This window comes from Panthera leo, chromosome D3 (assembly GCF_018350215.1).
Source record: "Panthera leo isolate Ple1 chromosome D3, P.leo_Ple1_pat1.1, whole genome shotgun sequence".
In the NCBI taxonomy this organism is placed as follows: domain Eukaryota; kingdom Metazoa; phylum Chordata; class Mammalia; order Carnivora; family Felidae; genus Panthera; species Panthera leo.
In genome coordinates this window covers 46,320,706-46,335,479 of record NC_056690.1, presented here as the reverse complement: position 1 = coordinate 46,335,479, position 14,774 = coordinate 46,320,706, and the positions used below count along the sequence as shown (strand labels likewise).

The window sequence follows — 14,774 nt, the reverse complement described above, 5'->3', positions numbered from 1 at the left end:
TTTTTGTCAGAAAATATTCACAAACAAATTTTTTAGTGCTTTTTCTTACTCCATTCTCTCAAAACTCAACAAAAAGGAGCTAAACAGGCTTAATGTTTATCATTTTCATCGTGAAGTCATCTTTATAATGAAGATGTGACCATTATAAGAGAAGAAAAAAATAAGAGAAAATAAGAATTGAGGTGTCCAGAAGGGAAAACTTCTCCTCTCCACCAACTAGATAATCAACTGGGAAATACTTTGATTTGACAATAATGCTGTAATTTATATTCAACTTGCTGGGTTTAACCCCAAATCCCATTTTACCAATCATTCCTACCTGTTCTATCATTATCTCACAGGAAAACTGGGAGAATCAATCAAGCATGTAGTGTTTTGTAAACAAAAGCACAAATTAAACTGCTTATTTCATGTGCAGATTCAGTGACCACTTCTAAGCACACATAAGCCAGTCCTGTGCTCAGCGTCTTTCTGCATGTTTTCCTGTATATGAATATCTCTGGAAGCTAACATTTTTTGCAGGAGAGAACCAAGGCTCCGGGTGATTTGCCTAAGGTCTCCTAACCATAAAGTAGTGACTTCTTTTTCCACCTACCGTGACCATTGCAATTAAAGTGATAGAAGTTAAGTGTTAGCATTACTGTTATGAATTGATGATATTAATAGTTGTTTCCAATACATCACCTGTCAGCACTTTCCCACGTTAGTGTTACTAACAGCCAAGCCCTTGGAAAGCACATTGAACATGCCTGCTGACCTCTATGCAGCTGGCTGCCTTGCCTTGCCTGCCCTCTGGTGGAGACAGGGAGAAAGAACAAATGAACCCAGAGCAGACAAGGAGGGACAAGAGCTTCGGGCACCCAGCCTCCCTCTCCTGCCCACCCTCACCCTCACCCCTGTTCTAGCACCTATCCCTTGGGCTGCAGTCAGCTGGATTTCCCACCCTGCCTGAAGCAACCACAGCTGTCCAAGCCACTGCACCTGTACATGCTTCTCCTTCTACACGGAATTCCCTCCCTTCAACCCCCAATTGGCAAAATCCTAGTCCTCCTTCAAGGCCCAGCTCGGATATCACCCCAACTGTGAAGCTGACACACAATAAGAAAGCCCCTCTCCTGGTTCATCGTGGGCATTTTTTTCCATATTTATTATAGCACTGTAATCATCCTGAAATTTCCATGTCTCTCCTCCACTAGACTGAGTTTGAGAACAGAGGTCATGTCCTATTTAGCATTCTGCCAGAGATACTTAATAATGGTTGGTTGGTTGAGTGAATGAATGAATGATCCTGAATTGGGAGAATCAAGTTAAATAATGGATGTACACCTGTTTGTAAACAGAAGTACAAATTAAGGTATTATTTCTATTGCTAATAATAAATAATATTCAGATTCAAGAATATTTCTAAGGGGCCCCAGTAAAAGTATGAAGTCGCTCTCAGTGTTCATCCACCGAGAATGGATGAAACATCCACGCTTTGTTTCAGCACTTCTTCCCCAAGACAGAGGGGTGCCTGTGTCATCCTACCACCCTCAGCAGCCCCCGATCCTTCTAGGCTCCCAATGTGCCACCACCCACCACTCTGCTCACATGTCCTTGTCCTCCATCACTTTGCTGGGACAGCAGTGGCCAATCATCCTGCGCCCGCTGTGGATAGCAGACTGGAGTTGAAATTACATACTACAGCAGGAAACGAAACTTTACGTCTCTGACTGAATCATCTTGCTCTTCAGCCCTCATTCCCACTGATGAGTAATTCAGTCTTATCCAACCAAAACAGTTCCTTGGGGCCATATTACTTTAATTACCTCAGACCCTAAGTTTAGTCAGCTCTGGTTCCTCCTCCCTCTTCCTGCCCTGCCCTCCAAAGTGGCCTAAGTTCTCAGAGGTCAGACTATCACCCTGGCATGAGGGTGGGGTGGAGTGGGGTGGGGACATTCATGTCTGGTCCTTGTGCTGGTTAGTCCAGCCTCTCCTGTCTGAGTATCCTGCACTGGTACCTTCTTGGCCTGTCATTGTGAAATCATGACCTTCTGTGGCCTCAGCTTTCCAACCCCAGGCTGACTCCAGGCCACGGTTTACCTAGCACTTCTGATTTCACACAGGCAGGCAGGGGGTCCTGGGTGCTCAGATGCCTGGTGGCCGTGGACCAGGGGCACTGGGGGCCTGTCTCAGGTCCATTGGCCCAGATTCCCTCACCCATTTCTATCTCTCAGGCACCAGCCAAGAGCAGAACTTCTCTAAGAGACCTTCAGTTCTGTGTTTCATCCCCAAGAACAGGAGAAAATCCTTTCCCAGCTGGAATTCACCGTAATTTATCTGGGTGTTTCTACCCACCCCTAGATTCAACCCAGGAGGAAAACATGGATGCTCATGCCTGACCTCCCCCTCCCCTACTCCTTGTCCAGAGCTTCCTTCCAGCACTTGGAAGGGTTTTCTGTTTTCCTTTCTGTCTGGCAGGAACCACTCTCCTATCAAATCCTTCTCAGTCCCTTGGATATTTCACCTTTTCTTCTGTGGAGCAACCTATCTCAGCTTTATGGCCCAGTGCTCACATAAACAGGGTCTTTGGGGTAACAATACACAGGAAATATTACCAAAAATGTCCTGCTATACGTCGCTTGTGTACGTGCCTTCCCAGAAGAAACAATAGCACATCCCGCATAAAACTAAAGTACCGAAAAATGACGTGGCTGGGGTGGGGGTGGATTCTAGACACCAGAAGAATGGCAGAACTGTCTTTAGTTCTCTGACCCTCATGCATCGCCTCAAAGAAAACTGCCCTCTCGTATGTGGGAACGAGGGCTCCCAGTAGGCAGGGTGTGCCATGCGAAGCCACCAGTAAAGCAAACAGACGAAGTCTGGGGAAAATAAAGACTTCTCCCACGTAGGTTTGTCAAATTTGATTCTGCCTTGCTAAGCAACTCCACCCCTTCCCGCCCCGTGTTCCGTGCGGTCCTGCACCACACTATGTGCTAAGAGATCCTGCCATCAAATGGCTGGATTATAAACCAAAGCTTGCATATTGGCAATCACGCGATCGTCCAGGCACCGCCAAAAGCCCCTGCGTAAAAGGGTTAAAATCTCCCTCCTTGTTCGTCGTCGGGGGGGGGGGGGGGGGGGGGCGTTTGCGGGTGCTGCCTTGCTGTTCTGTGGCTGCTACGTGGCCCGGTGGGAGCAAGCGTGTCCCCTCGCCGGCAGGACGGGACGGCGCCGCTGTGGATCGCATCGCAGATGGGCCATAGCGAGGTGGTGAGGGTGATGCTGCTGCGCGGAGCCGACCGGGACGCCGCCCGCAACGTGAGTCAGAGTCACAGCTGCGGCACAGGGTGGAGGAGGGGGGTTTCGGGGGGGGCGGGGGGGGGGGGGAGTGTATGCACCGAAGCTCCAAAATTCAACTCAGCCTGGACGTGCGGAGAAATCGCGCCTTCATTTTGTCTGTAACTCAGCTGGATTTTTCTCCCAACCTCCACCGGCTCTTTAGCAGGAAAACAAAGGAAATGTCTGAATCAGCTGAAATTTAGCGAGTGCTGCCCAGTCTCTCTAAAGGAAACATGTTTAATCTTCGGAGCTCCTCCTCCACCTAAGCTGAGTCCCGGGAGCGTGCGGCAGGCAGGAGCCAGGGCCTCGGGCTGTCTTTGGCAGTGGGTGTCCCTAGCGGCTGCGCGTGCGCCTGTCGCTGCGCCCCCTGCTGGCCCTGGACCACAGTGTAGCCGGGGACGCAGGCGCAGTGGCTGGCGGTGCTCCTGGGTCTCCACCTCACCCAGCTTCCCCAGCTGCGGACCCCTGCACCACACCCCCCGTTGGCCTCCACCTAGCCAATGCTAAAGTTATACCTAAGTCTGCCTAGTTGGGCCCACAGCAGGCCCTGTTGCCCATAGGAACTGAGGGCAGCTTGGGGAGCCCCTGCTACCTGACCACACTGTGCTATTCGCTTTTTGGCTTTGGTTGGTTTGGTTTGGTTTTTCAGTGTCTGGCCTTTTTTTCCTTAGTATTACCCTTGCTAATGTGACCCACTCCCCTCTCCCAAGTCTGAGTCCAGAAAAGGGAAAAGACACATTCCTGACCACTCTTTGTCTTCCTCTCTTTCTCCCTCCCACTCTTTCTCTGGGCCCCACATCTCTGAAGCCAGAGAAGAAAAATCTTCTAATCTCATTTTCTTTTTTCCTGGTTCCAGCTAAACCCTTAGAGCAGGCTGGGGTATTTCCTTTATTATAGGAGAATTCTGGGAGCTGAATCCTCCAAATACAGCAACTGATATGTAAAAGAAGGAGAAAAAGGAATTGGGGAAATCTCTTTCCAGGTGTCAAAAAGTGATGACAGAAGCTGAATATAAATTTTTGAACTTGTTTTTGCATTTCTTTTTAACATATTTCAATCTGTCCCCTTCCTACTCCACACCCACTCACCCCAACCCCCCCAGACCCCTAGGGCACACTAGAGCAAGGTTGTACGTAAGAGAAGGCAAAAAGAAAAGCACATATAAAATTTAAAACAGTAAATATAGTTCAACAATTATTTCAATCATTACAAATAGTGTAGCAGTAATTTCTGCTAAGTCATAAGCTGCAGTCTATGGATCTTTGGTCCATCTGTGTCCTAAAATATATTCTCGATGTTCCCTTGCCCTTTACCCAGTGTTCTAAGGGACGGGAAGGGTATGAATTCCCAAATGGCAGGGTTCTAAGATAATAAGCCACATACTTTGTTTAGCATTCTTTCATGCAGAGCTAACTGCTTAATATGCTCTAAAATGCTCTTAGATTAAGAGACTTGGCCTGCTCGTACTTTAGTTTACACCTTTCGTCTGTTCTGATGAGCATATTCCCGGTTCTCAACTAACATGTAGTTCTTAGCCAACACACACACATATCTTAATAACCAACTTTTATTTTCTGCTTTGTTAAGGATGGTACCACAGCATTGCTAAAAGCAGCCAACAAAGGGTATAACGATGTTATAAAGGAGTTGCTAAAATTCTCACCCACCCTTGGCATTCTGAAGGTAAGACTTAACGAGAAATTTTACCAATCTGTAAAAGAGAGGCTAGAAATTAAGAAGCCCATAGCTGAGGACTGTAGCAGCATCTGAGTATAATTCACATGGTTAGTTGCAGTCTTGGAAGAACTTTCCAACAGTTTCTTTATTTTGGAGATTCGTGGGCACTGGTTGAAATGAAAAGGTGGTAAGAAGAGTGAACCAGAGTCTATAGTACTTAGTTTTACAGGAAAAAAAAAAATTAGTAGCAATGAAATCGCTAACTTGGAAAGTAAACTATATTGATACATATCTTTCATTGGACTAAAATCTTCCACAAGTCATGAAACACATGATTTGTGTCCCACAAAATATGGGGGACAGGTGCTCCTGTTCCTTCCCTTCGTTATCTGGAATGAAGAACCACATTGTTACCTTAGATGAAATAAAATAAGTCACAGATATCTGGACACCTCAAAGAATGTGCCATTCTGGAGAGCTGGGTCTGCCGGGAAGTAGAGCCCTAAAACTCTTTTTTAAATTTTAATCATTTGAGACTAAGATATTTCTAAATTAGAATATATACCAAGGGTTGGCAATCTTTTCCAATAAAGGGCCAGGTAGTAAAATACTATAGGCTTCATGGGCCATACAGTCTCTTGGAACTGTTCAAGTCTACTGTTGTAGCATGAAAGTCATGGGGACAAAGGATGGCTGCCTCCCACTAACACTTTATTTATGGACATTGTATTTCTGGGATTTCGTACTTTCACGTAGTATTCTTCTTTTAAATCTTTTCAATTTCAGCTTGCCAGAACACAGAAAAACAAGCGGCAGGCTAGAATCGGCCCACGGGTTGTAGTTTGCGAGCCCCCAGTATACACTTCTGTTCTCTTAAATGGAGGACAGAAAATCTGTTCTAAACTTGGGACAGTGGCCTAGCACTTTTGGGGAATGTGCCCTCAGTGTTTATGGATGTATAAAAAGTCTACCTGCCCTTGAATGACCCTAAATGCCTTTTGGACTCTGTATCTGATGTCTACATATTTACTCTCTATTCTTGCTACCAGCTGATACTGGTCTCCTGTTATCAGAATGCTGGCCCCTCCCACGTCCCAAAGAGCAACTTCTAATCTTCCATGAACTTGGAAACCAGAAAGCTGCACTCATTAAAATTGTTTATAAAGTATGAATAAATAGTCTATGAAAGTGAACTCTCTGTGAATAAAAGAAATGAGCTTCAGAAATGGACTTTGCAATATCTAGTCTTGTTTCAAAGAGCTCTTTTTTGGCTTGGTATTTTATTCCTAACCATGTTGCAAACAGATGAAGTTGACAGGTTGGTTAAGATTCGGATGGGTCTAATGTTACCAGACAAGTAAGTTGTCCTACGTGTTATAAAAACAGACATGCTGCTTTGGAAAGGAAAGTGCTACTTTGCTGGAATTTTCCTATGGGTATGATATTTTATTCTTTCATGAAACACGGAAATGGTTCATTATTATTATAGTAAGTAGCTATTGTGGAAACTAAACTTGCATTTAGATGCTATTTGTAGACATATGCACCTTCTGGAACAGATGTCATGTGACTATCCATCATTCCTACATTAGATTTGTTACATTCTCTTTCTCTCTCCCCCCAGAATCTGGCTCCATACAGCACATAGATGCTGTCTTCTATTTGCAGTAAATTTCATAAAATGTCAGCCACCTATCCAGTAGGCCCTTCTGTGCTCAAAAATGCTCCAACTCAGGGCTCGGGGGTTTCCTTGCCCCACATAGGCTCCCCTATAACTCCGCAGCGGTACTCCTACCCGCTGAGTGAGTGGGGTGCATGTAGCCGGGCTGACAAGTCGGCCTGTTGGCTTGCCAGCCATTTCTCCAGTCTAGACGGAACATACACAGAAACTGTATATACTGTCCTTGAAGGGGGAAAAAAAAAAAGAAGAAGAAGGTTTGACATAGCATTGTTTTTCCTGCAGCAAATTCTAATGTCTTTAAAACTGACAGACTGATCATGAGGTCACATGCACCCTGGGCCAGATTCTTGTTTCACTTGGAAGAAAACGTTGGCAGTGTTTATACTGACTGTCTGCTGTGTACCTGAGGACACTGTATTAGGCGCCGACGTGCCTTTGAAAGGGAATGTAAGGAAGAGTAAAGCTCCGACATTAGTCTCATCACTCAGGCTGGTTTATGATGAAAGCCAAGCTCAGTGCTGATGGCTGTAAGCTCACTCCTGACACACACTGTTGTTCTCTCTTAGAATGGGACATCGGCCCTCCACGCAGCAGTGCTCAGTGGGAATATTAAAACAGTTGCACTGCTCCTGGAAGCCGGAGCAGACCCAGCCCTGAGAAACAAGGTACTCACCTTATCTTACCTACCTTAAAACTCCTTTGGGCACCTCTACAAAGAGATAAGGCAGTTTCTACCTAAGCCAAGATAATCACCCATGTGCACCCTGGGCCAGATTTCTCGTTTCACTTGGGAAAAAACATTGGCAGTATTTATACTGACCGTCTGCTGTACCTGAGGACACTGTTTTAGATGCTGATGTGCCTTTGAAAGGGAACATAAGGGAAAGGAAGAGAAGGGCTCCACCTCTAGTCTCCTCACTCAGGCTGGCCCCAGTCCCTCTCGTCATATCTCGGCACAGTAAGGGCGTGCAAGGCTATCAGCAGATATGAATGAGCAGTGCATTTGGACCCAGAAAATTATGCTAAAAACCCTATATTGTCAATGGTGATGAGCCAATAATGGTGCAGCCTCCCAGGACAGGGTGAGGGCAGTAGCTGTGGGGAGTAGAGTTATGGGGTTCTATCTCAAAGAGGTGTCCTAAACACATCGAAGTTCCAGTAGTTTAGTGCTATTCTGAATAAGTTGGACGTTCATATCTTGAGAACTGCTTGTGCTTTGCTTGGAGAATAGAGGAGAAAGAGGAAAATTCGCTCTTATACTGTTAATGGGACTTTGTGCCGCTGTTAGAAAACCACCCCGTGTTTTCTATAGCCCCAAATCCTTAGTTTACAATTAGGTCAAATGTGGAGGTGGGAAGATGCCCAAGACCCATAGAGAAAATGATTATCATTGCATTTTTTCCCACTCAACATCTGCAATAGCCATCAAATGTAGAGCCTAGGGGAGGAGAGCAGCCTGGGGAAAGTCTTGAGAAAACACTAAAGTATGAACTTTTAGGGGCGCCTGGGTAGCTCAGTAGGTTAAGCGTCCAGCTCTTAATTTCAGCTCAGGTCATGATCTCAGTGTTCATGAAATCAAGCCCCGAGTCGGGCTCTGTGCTGACGTCAGCAAGAAGAATCCCTGCTTGGGATTCTCTGTCCCTCTCTCTCTGTCCCTCCCCCTGCGCACATACTCACTCTCTCTCAAAACAAATAAATAAACTTAAAAAAAAATAAAATACAGACTTTCAAAGGCAGAAGTGGGCATGGTGCTTATTGATAGAGGAAGGTATGAAAAGCAATTTTCACTTTATACTTACGTACTATTTGAGTTTTTTATAAGCATCTATTTCTCTGTTAATTTCTTTAATAATTAAGGCAAATACGTAGAACCTTTTTATGACATTTTGAAAAGAACCCATTAAGAAGTGCAATTAAACAACATGTCAAGAGTCTCTCTTTTTTTTTGTTTCCATTTTACTTACCATGTGGAGTTATTATTTCCTTGTTCTTACCATTGGAGTGCTTGAAGACAACACTTCTGCTTATCTCCTTCCTGAGATGCAGATTTGTTTTCCATTAGCTGGCCTGGCTGTGTGATAAGCCAGCTGAAATCATACTTGAGCTCTTATCTTTAGACCCTGGACACAGACTTCCTAAAGAGATCGATCTTTCTTACTAAGCCATCCAGCATTGAAGGCAAGGGGAAAATGTTAGTACCTTTATATGGAAACTGAAAAATGCAATTCCTTGTTTGTCTCCCGGAATTTCAGCAATAATGGTTATGGGGAAATTCGAGTGATCAAAATGCTGGACTTTGGATTGTCCCTAGAGCTACTTGAATATACAGAGAGAAACATACAGACTGTTCATGTTGGAGTTTCATACAACGGAAGCTCTTAGAGAGCTGGGAGTAGTTACCAAGGAACCGCATCATGACCCCGCCCCACCCATCCGCCAGCCACCCCAAAGAAGCCAACCTCTTAAAGTTAACTCTAGAAGCAAGGGTGTTAGGAATCTGGCAGCCACCCGGGACTTTTGAGGGGATATTCTTCAACTTCATTCATTCAACAAATACTGAGTACCTACTAGATACCATGCACTCTGCTGTGTACTGGGGAGACAATGGTGAATGAAATTCCCATAGTCTCTGCCTTCAAAGATCTCAGAGTTTACTGGAGAATAAAGACAACTAAATAAGAAGTTGTACTACAGTGACAAGAACTATTAGCGGGAAAGTAATGAATGCTATTGAAGGCTTCCCAGAGGAAATGACTTCTAAGCTAATACAGAAGCAATCTTCTGCTCCAGGGAATACAGGACTTCCGTTCTGGGACTGCAAAGCAGATGCCTCAGGGGAAGGTAACCAATGGCCCCAACAGCCACTCCCCACACTGTAGCTGTCCCCATGGGTGCAGGGGCCCCATGTTCCCAGTACTCCCAATTGAGGACTCAGAACACATCCTCTCCCTGGAGCAGTAGGGAAATAGAGTGTTTTGATGCTATGGTATCATGAATATGGGCCTACAGTCCTGCTCCATAATGAATAAGGTGGCCTTTGGGGGATAGCCTGGAGCACTAGGCATCATAATGGTCCACACAATCTCAGCAACCTGAGAATTCAGTAGGAACCAACCTGGAGAGAATGAGACCAGGTTTTTAGAACTATATAGATGACATATGGGACAGCAATGCAATTGACCAGAATTTGACAACACACTTTGAGGATATAGAGCCTTTTTTAATAGTAAAGTTTATGGACATTCATGGAGACGGTCACACACAGGAGCTATAACTCAGCAAGCTTATAGATAGAAGTACAGCCTCTTAGATCTTCTCTTCTTCCTGACCATAGAGGATCCTCTGGCTGCCTGCCAACCTGCTCACCAAGGACCAATAACCCATGCAACACAGCTCAGTAACTCCTGAGTATACTCTGAGACCGGATGGAGCTTATGTCTGTCTACCAGGAACATTTCTGTGCAGGCCTGGCTGTTAGGCCTGTACAATGTCTGTTTCTGCAGGAACTAACAGTAGAATTTGAGCTTCTGGAGGGATCTCTGGTCTATAGTAACATAGCATAGTAATTTCCTGCCCAATTCAGTCCAGCATCAGCATCAAGGGTCTTTTGTGGTGGGCTGGGGTGCAGCAACAGGACATACTATTCGGCAGACCATTTGTGGCAAACAGAACTCCCAAGAACTCCACGCATAATTCCCTATAAGTGAGGTCCCAGCTAGCAGTTGGGGGTCAAAGAGCAGGACCCAACCTAGAAGGTAGGGACTTCAGGAGTTTCACATAGGATTAGGGTCCCAGATAAAGTAGATGGGGTTCCAGATATGGCTGTGGGAGGAAAAAATGTGTGAGGCAAATAACATGTGCATCCAAGCCCTCTACTCCATTCTGGGTGCTTTTCTGCCCTTTAACCGCCTCCCCTGAAATCCCAGGAATATCCTTGGGATTCGTCTATAACAACGGTTCTCAAAGTATGGTCCATGGACCCCGGAGGGTCTGCAAGGCTCTTTCAAGAGATCTAAGAAATCAAAACAATATTCTCAATACAGCAGAGAGGTTATTTGCCTTTTCCACTGTGCTGACATCTGCTGTAATGTTGGCATTAGGTTAATTGGCACCTTACACATCAAAGCAGGAGTATAAACTATACTGGCAAATGATTTTACAAAACTTTGTAAGTTATTTCACAGATTTTGTAAATTATTTGACGAAAATCCCAGTTTTAAGAATGTCTTTGATGAAGCAGTAAGCAATTTGAATTATATTAAATCTTGACCCTCGTTATACACCTTTTTAACATTCTACATAACAAAATGGAAGTACGCATACAGCACTTCTGTACCCTGACGTGCAACGGTTGTCTCAAGGAAAAGCTTGCGTGCGTTTGTCTGAATTACCAAGTGGGCCAGTTGCTTTTTCTTGGAACACCATTTTTATTTCAAAGAACAGCTTGTGTCCACTGTGTGAGCCTGACAGCTTCCCAATCCACCTACAGGCTCTCCTGATGAATCGGTGCCGATATTAATGAATGTGATCTTTTGAGATTGTATGATGCAATATGTCAACATTTGGAAGAGCGGCATAACTCATTGAACGGATATTTTCCAGATAAAGTGTGTGATGTATCAAATCATGCATGGGGAAACATCCTACCTGTAGATAGATAGATCTATGGATTTTTAAGGTAAAAAGTTCATTGACATGGTTTCAGATTCCACGCTGAAATTACCTTTAAGAAACTACCACCTGTTTAGTATTGATGTGGCATCAAAGAAGAATATCTACAATGATCTGAAAAGGCTCTTAAAATGTTTCTCCCTTTTCCAAATGCCTATCTGTGTGAAGCTGAATTTTCTTCATAGGGGCTTTAACCAAAACAATGTATCACAGTACATTAGATGCAGAAACAGATATGAAAATCCAAATGTCTTCAATTAAGCTACACATTCAGGAAAGTTGCAGATCTAGGGGTGCCTGGGTGGCTCAGTCAGTTAAGCGTCAGACTGTAGCTCAGGTCATGATCACATGGCTCATGAGTTCGAGCCCCACGTCAGGCTCTGTGCTGACAGCTCAGAGCCTGGAGTCTGCTTCAAATTCTGTGTCTCCTTCTCTCTCTGCCCCTCCCCTGCTTGTGCTCTCTCTCTCTCTCTCTCTCTCTCTCTCTCTCTCTCTCAAAAATAAATAAACATTTTATGGGGCGACTGGGTGGTCAGTCAGTTAAGTGTCTGACTTTGGCTCAGGTCATGATCCTACAGCTCGTGGGTTCGAGCCCCATGTCAGGCTCTGTGCTGACAGCTCAGAGCCTGGATCCTGCTTTGGATTCTGTGTCTCCCTTGCCCTCTGCCCCTCCTCCACTCATGCTCTGTCTCTCCTTCACAAATAAATAAACATTAAAAAATTAAATTAGAAAATAAATAAATGAACATTTAAAAAAATTTTTTAAAGAAATATGCAAATCTATTAAATAATGCTACTCTTCTAACTTTTTTGTTTTTGAAAATTTGGTTGTTTTTCATTAATGTTATTTATGTTAGCCTATAATGGATTTATGATTTTTAATGAGTTAATATATTTCTAAATGTTCTTATTTTCATTTCTAATAAGTTAAAAACAAAAGCTCATTGGGGTCCTCAATAATTTTTAGGAGCGTAAAAAGGTCTTAAGCCCAAAAAGTTTGAGAACCGCTGGCCCATAACATCAGCTGCAGTTGGTAAGGACTCAGTCGTGAAATAAATGCCTAGACGATGTGTCTCAGCAGCATGAGGAGAAGAAAGGACACACTGAAGCTGCTCTTGACCAGGCATCTCTTACTCTCTGAATGTTTCTAACTCTGTTTTCTCATCAAAAGATAACCTGTCCTGAGTCTCAGGTCCCTAGCAGACAGGCTGCTCCACATAATACATGAATTAAGTGTAAAGTATCAAATTTAACATTTCCAGTATTTACTGAGCACATACTAGATGCACCAGGCATTGTGCCAGAAGTGAGGATACAGTGATTAATAATACGTGGACCCTGGCCGCCAGGAGATTACAATGTGTTAAGGGATATGGCTCAGAGAGAAAAAGAACTCTAACGATGAGATAAGAAAATAACAGGCGATATTTAGACGCTTAAAGGAGACCTTTAATGCCTTAAAACAAGAGTGAGTCCAGTGAGGTTGCTCACCAGCAGAGGAGCAAGTTTGGGTCAGGAGTCCCTCTTTGGAGTCCCTAAAACCATCCCAACTGTGGGAATTCACTAATACCTATCTTATCTTCTTTAGGCCAATGAACTTCCGGCAGAACTAACCAAAAATGAACGTATCCTGCGTCTCCTCCGAAGTAAAGAAGGACACAGGAAGAGCTAACTTAGTTCCATATTTGACTGAAAGATAGAAACCCTAATCACATTGTCCGAAAAGAAGTCGCTTTTCAAATAGTGTTGGAAATTCCATTAAGAAAGGAAATGCTCAAAATGCCCGCCCTGGGTCCCTGACCAAGGAGAGCTGGGCTCTGTGCCCTGAGTCAAGAACAGAAAGGCTCAGGGACCCCTTGCCCTCACTTATGTGGGCTTCTCACACTGGCCTGCGCCCCCACTGCTGTGGGGCCTGGCAGATTCGTGGATTCCACAGAAACTCGTTTTACACTACACTAAGTTGGGTCTCTCAGTTAAACTCTAAGACTTAAACCCTTGACAAGGTTTAAGCAAGATGACAAAAGCCTTTAAAATACTGAAAGTCTGATCTTCAGTGAATCAAAGCACTTTTACTTTTTCATTAAATGTCAGTGTGCAAAAAGATACAGCTCCCTCATGTTTTACACATACATGTATGTCATGCCAGCGTAAAATGTTTTCTTCTCCCCAAAGGTAGTAGCCACGTTTATTCTGAATCAATGAAGTGTAAATTCACATTAGAAAGCCACTTCTGACATTCCACCATGTGATTTTCAAAGGTGGACTGTTGAACTATAAAAAAGACAAATTGTTGATTTGTGAGTTGATCCTCGTCTTATTCCAAACACGTAAAAAATCATTTTTACCAAGAATCAATATTGAGGTACGGTGGGAAGCAAGTGGCAATTTGGGAAACGCAGAAAATTACAAGCCATGGGAAATTGAGGCTTGTCTCTTTGAACTTTTATTTTGGTTCCCTCGTTGGGAATCTGCTTCCCATGCCATAACTAAGTAGACTTCCTATGCTGTGCAGTCCTGAGCTCCCAGCACCACATTGCTTGACACAATGACTTTGAGGTCCTTGGATGAAATGTGATATATGCAAGTACAATACGTTGCTATTATATTATAGGAGTATAAGTAATAAAAGACTGTTATTAGTATTTAATAGGTGTTCATCTATGCATGTTCTTGAGCTGATTGATTCCAAGAAAGAGACCTGAGTTTTATTGACTTATTCCTTGGAGGGGAATCAAAATTTATGTACAGTGCACTTTATAATCAATGGTGTCTAAATGCCTCAGTCAGTGCCTAATTGCACACGCTAAAATTAAACCGTCTTTCCATAATAAACCGTCTTTACCATAATAAACACTGATGGTATTTCTGGTATTTAAATACATCTTTAGTTTTCTTTTCATTTTCTGCTCTGATTTCCAGGCAATGTTCTGGATTTTAAAGACATGTTAACGTGGAAGAAAATGTAATCCCTACCGTTTTTTTTAACCAACTTGCGGTGGTCCTGAAAGCATTATCCTTAAGCCAGTAAGTGATCAAATATAATTTTTAAAATTAGAAGATACTCTCTTAAGGTTTGTTATGATTGATAAAATAACCAATCAACAGAAATCAGCTTATTTTAATCAATATCACAAACAAAGGCTGTAATGAGTCACCCACAGAGTCCCCAGGGATGCCTATAGCCTGACTAGCTATGCAACAAGTCAACAATCTAATTTCGGGATAAAAATTTACAAAGATCTGTCTGTATTGCTAAAACACCCAGATATAAACCCTTTAGTAACTATAAAGCAGTGCCAATTTCCTCACTGACTTTCTTTTACTTAGCAAAGTACTAAGTACAAATGCACACTTTCCCCCATGGGAATTTCATAAAGCTATGTTCATTTTGAAGAGGAAAATAGTGTGGCCTTAAATGCTTTAT

The 14,774-nt window shown here is 43.6% G+C and overlaps 1 protein-coding gene across 4 annotated transcripts in view; it reads left to right on the top strand.

Annotated features, from left to right (window-relative positions):
- Positions 1–14,201, top strand: part of ANKRD29 (ankyrin repeat domain 29) — a 52,748-nt gene extending 38,547 nt beyond the window's left edge. For 3 of the 4 annotated variants that reach the window (XM_042910895.1, XM_042910896.1, XM_042910897.1), the window contains 4 exons: positions 3,202–3,300; positions 4,909–5,004; positions 7,246–7,344; positions 12,939–14,201. In XM_042910895.1, coding sequence (XP_042766829.1) covers positions 3,202–3,300; positions 4,909–5,004; positions 7,246–7,344; positions 12,939–13,022 — 378 coding nt within the window. In that variant the 3' untranslated portion in view covers positions 13,023–14,201. The remainder of the gene's footprint in view (positions 1–3,201; positions 3,301–4,908; positions 5,005–7,245; positions 7,345–12,938) is intronic. The other variant, XM_042910898.1, reaches the window with a different exon arrangement.
- Positions 14,202–14,774: the final 573 nt, after the last annotated feature.